Here is a 4,528-nt window from a genome sequence, read left to right on the forward strand (position 1 = left end):
GCTCCTTTCTAACCTAACCATTGTCTTCTGGGTCCCTATCCATTATTCAATCTTTAATTCGCCATCATGTTCCCATCAGAAGAAGGGGAAAAAGAGTTGGAAATTTTAAGTCGTCGGCCATTTCTCATACGCTGCTGCTAAATGCGTCATTTCGTCGTCCACAATATATTATTAAGAGGGAAATATTGAATGCACTTGGAATTAGACAGTAAGATAGGATAAAGAATTTCACAACTTCGTCATTTTTCCTGATGACTCTCTTCCAACTGCCAATCCAACATAATAATCTGTTATCCGTCACATCCGTGGACAGCAATAAGATTTCTTTCCAATGAGAACTCATCTTATTATTACACATTTTCCCTTCACCGCAGTAAGTAATAAGCCTACAACAACTTCCAGATCCGCAACGCATTTGAGGATCCAAGGGAACAAATAGCTCGACATCGTCTAAAAGGAGAAGAATGCAGTAGAACATGACAAAGAAGACAAGAAACAGAGGACATCTGAGCACTAATAGCTCGGAGACGCATGATAAAAAAGAATTCCAATGCGTGGGAGCCACTTATGAAGCAGATAAGAGTACTACTATAAGCCAGCAGAAACCAGTCCGTGCAACGTGATGATCCCAGTCACAACATTCTGATCAGTAACAACAGGCAAGAACTGCACAGGAGAAGGGGGTGACTCCATCTTCTGCATTGCTTCCACAGCCATTGCATCTGCCGTGATTGTCCTTGGGTTTCTGCAGGGTAAACAGAGATTAGAGAATGCTTGTAGTACATGTAAATATTGATGGAAAACATTTGGAAGGCGCTAGTACATAGAATGCTAGAGACAGCATTGTAGTTAAGTATCTAATTGCTCTATGGGCATGCTGCCGCGGTTCTAAGTTGCCCCTCGCCCCCAACTCAAAAGGCCACCTTGCATCACTTACTATTTTCCTCTAAAAAGAGAATTTCTATGTAAGTCCCAAGGATGGATTTTTGAATTTCTGAAGCTTTTACTAATTCTTTGTTCAATCTAGCACTTCCAATAAATTTAACCATGTGATAATGAGTTCCCGGATCAAAGGCCTTCCATAAGTTCATAAACTTATTGAACAGAGTGAAAGTGGATCAGAAGTAACAAACTGCTGGTTGAAACTGTTGCATACTGCAAGTGTGTGCTAGAAGAGAATCTCTTTTTAATCTGGTGATTGCATTGCCTTCAATATCAGAAGTGACCTTTCAATTGCCCATTTGTTTCTTTGTATTTTCCCATTTCATATTTCTTATAGAGACCATTAGCTTCACAGTCTCCTATCCGCTGTTTGATTTTTGGTTGAAGGAAAACTTCTGTAGCTATTCTAATTTCTTACTCTTAAAATTACACCTCATATAATAAGAAAGCAAGTTGTTTGATTATAAACTTGAACAATAGTGTAATAATTAATTTTGGTGTGATGTAAAATTGAGATAAAAGAACAAATAAAAAGTATAAATTGACCCAAATACCTTCATTTGAAATATATATTTAAATTAAATATTCTTATTTCTTGTAGGTATGCATTGCATATTTGTAAGTATGCGACACAATGCTTGAATAAGAAATGGGGTAGGTGAGTAATAAGGGAGATGAGATAGGTGAAAAACTTTTGATTAATGAAATGGAAAGGATTTTTGACATGACATGTAAAATAATTTCGTCAAAAAAGGAAAAATTATAATTGCTATAATGTGTGGAATAATATAAAAAGTGTTTCTAATCTAGTAAGTATTGTGGACTCTGTGACAAAGCTTATGATGCAGGGCAAGGCAAACAAGAGTACATAAAAATTGGCAAATATGTACACTAAAGGTTGTCCATGAGGAGAGCTCCAATTTGAGATGTTCGTGACTTAATTATAAACTTTCACTGAATTTCACCACCATTTTCAGTTTCAGCTATGATTGAAGTCAACTAATTAGTCTAAAGACAACTAATGGGAGTCTGAGGCTGATGCATCTAAATCAATCCTTTTACTTGGAAAAGACTTCTTTAATTCATTTCAACTGAAATTCTAAATTAACTAGCCTCCTATAGCTCTATGGTGTGTCGAGGATGGTCAATACTTTTACCTGATTTGGAGTTCAAACATAAGAAAGCAATTAGTTTACGTACCTGTTGCACATCTCACCCACTGTGAGGTTGAATATGGTTGCACCATAGGCCTTGAGGGTGCGGCGAAGGTCACCATCTGTAAAGGTCCCAATCAGATGGTTCTCATCATCAACAACAAGTAGACATCCACATCCTTTACTTGTTAGCTCCGTGAGCTGATCCATTATCATATCTCCCTCCTTGCATACAGGAAGTTCGTTCTTCTTCTTCATTACATCATTCACCTAAATGGAGTTTTTTAAGTCAATGTATGGCAGACACACTATGGTTCCCTAGGGGAAATTTCAGATATTTTAATGTTATATAAGCAGCCTTTCTTGGTTGCTAAGTATTCATTCTCAAGGTCAAGAGACAATGTAAAATATAAAATCATCCAGATTTTCCAAAATAAAATACATCATATTATCAGTTCAACAACTAATATGGAGCATAAAAGGAACATTGCCAAATTAGTAATATCACTCTAATTATAACATTCATTCTTAGCACTGGCTCAACAATAACCTGAAGAAGAACAACATCAAAAGTAGAACGTTTCAATAAGATGCTTTCTTTGAAAGAAGGAAAAGAGAAAGCTTTCTATGGTAATGATTCTTTATGTACCTAGATTCACAATCTAGGTCAGTATGCTTAAGAGAATACGAGGGGCAAAATAGATAAACAGTATAGGAGTATATTACAGTAAAATATTATTCAATAAAATTAAAGGAAGATCGAGGACAACAAAATACCACATAAAAAATAGCCATTTACTAGGATAATAAAACAAAATAAGTGCAAATAGCATAGTTGGACAGATCCAGATAGTGTATTTTTGCAGATATTTCCCATATCATCAGCATAATTTATTAGGATCAAACACTGAACAAGAAGAAAGATGCAAACTTTCAACAATATCTCGCATCAAACTACTTTGTTATACGGTAAGTGATCAACATCCCAGAATACATGAACCATGTAAAGTTAATTTAACATCAATGCTGTTCCAATTCTCATCCTTGAATTACTTATATTAGAGATCCTTGATCTTCTCAGCTAAATTGCTCACCATCTTCACATCAACTATCAATTTACATTCCCAAAGGATAATTTATGACAAATAGACAAAAGAAAATGCAAATTAATTTTAAGAAAAGGCTCTACTCACCTTAAAGATGAGACTTTTACCGATCTTTCCTGCCGGGTGGTTCGAAGCATACTGCTCCTTCGTGAGCCTCCGGGCCGTCATTAGCGCAGCAAAGACAGTATCCCCGAACACCATCTGGATCGCAGTGGAGGTCACCGGCGCGAGGTTGAACGGGCAAAGCTCCCCTTGGAGCGGGAGGTGGACATTCATATCGCAGAGCGCGGCGAGTGGATTCCCCTCCACAGAGGTGACGGAGATGAGCACCGCCCCCTTCGCGCGAGCGCAGGGCACGAGGGCGCGGAGCTCGTCGGAGGAGCCAGATTTGGAGAGGAAGATAATGAGATCGGAGGGGAAGACAGCGCCGATGTCGCCGTGAAGGGCGTCGACCGGGGGGAGGAAGGCGGAGCGGAAGAATCCGAGGGAGGCGAGGGTTTGGGAGAGCTTCTGGGCAACGATGCCGGATTTGCCCACGCCGGTGAAGAAGACGGCGCCGGGGGCGTCAAGGAGGGTTTGGGCGAAAGCGGCGGCTTGGGGAAGGTCGAGGTGGTCGAAGAAGTGGTTTAGGTGTCGACGCTGGGATTCGAAGAGGACACCGAGATCGGAAGAGGTTATTGCAGACTTCGCCTCGAGAGGCGTGGCATTGGCCACGGGAAGAGAACCCATTTGCTAGGCGAGGATCTCTGGTTACCTTCGCTCGTGACTATAATTGTGTTCTTTTTCATAGGAAATTTCCACATAGCACCCTGTCATTTTGCGAATATGCAGTTTATTGCCATAATTTTGAATGTCTAAAGTATATTTTTGACAAAATTCTCCGTTTCCTTCGTTGAGGTGGGAAAGTAGTAGGAAGACGGGTACAGCTGGAAACGGACGCCAGGGGAAATTAACACGAAGTTAATCTCGTCTCCCTCATTTCTAGCGTGCTTACTGAGATACGAATAGATCGCTTCACATACCTTTGCCTATTGCCACTCTGGATCTTGATGTCCACTTCTTTTTATTTGGATTAAATATAATATATCTTAATATACTTTTTTGTCTAAAATAATGTGGTGACTTACTGGACTCCTAGCATCTTCTCAGCCTAGGGTTTGGCTTTTTCTCTCCTCGCTAAGAGAGCTTTCCCCTACGACTTGCCTCTTCCTCTCTCCCTAGTGGATTCTCTCCTCCTTTTTTCTCTTTTTTCCCCTCTCTCTTCCTCCCTTAACTCTTTCCCCTTCATCTTTAGCCATATGTTCCTTGCTACTCCTCATCTGCACT

The 4,528-nt window shown here is 39.9% G+C and overlaps 1 protein-coding gene across 1 annotated transcript; it reads right to left on the bottom strand.

Annotated features, from left to right (window-relative positions):
• Positions 1-321: 321 nt before the first annotated feature.
• LOC140787408 (probable arabinose 5-phosphate isomerase) lies at positions 322-4,238 on the bottom strand. The gene is made up of 3 exons (XM_073136311.1): positions 3,290-4,238; positions 2,143-2,366; positions 322-745 (listed from the first exon to the last, which is right to left on the bottom strand). Exons 1-3 carry the CDS (start codon positions 3,929-3,931, stop codon positions 589-591), a joined length of 1,023 nt encoding a protein of 340 aa, XP_072992412.1. The 5' UTR covers positions 3,932-4,238; the 3' UTR covers positions 322-588.
• Between the last annotated feature and the right edge of the window lie 290 nt (positions 4,239-4,528).

This window comes from Typha latifolia, chromosome 1, assembly GCF_019914945.1.
Source record: "Typha latifolia isolate L0001 chromosome 1, TyphaL0001v2, whole genome shotgun sequence".
Classification (NCBI taxonomy): Eukaryota; Viridiplantae; Streptophyta; class Magnoliopsida; order Poales; family Typhaceae; genus Typha; species Typha latifolia.

Bases quoted from the DNA above. Each gene is read 5' to 3' on its own strand.
- LOC140787408 (XM_073136311.1), bottom strand. From the start codon at position 3,931: ATGGGTTCTCTTCCCGTGGCCAATGCCACGCCTCTCGAGGCGAAGTCT. The intron at 2,367-3,289 runs GTGAGTAGAGCC...AACTCCATTTAG, and splicing joins GTAAAAGTCTCATCTTTAAG to GTGAATGATGTAATGAAGAA. The intron at 746-2,142 runs GTACGTAAACTA...TTTACCCTGCAG, and splicing joins GTGGGTGAGATGTGCAACAG to AAACCCAAGGACAATCACGG.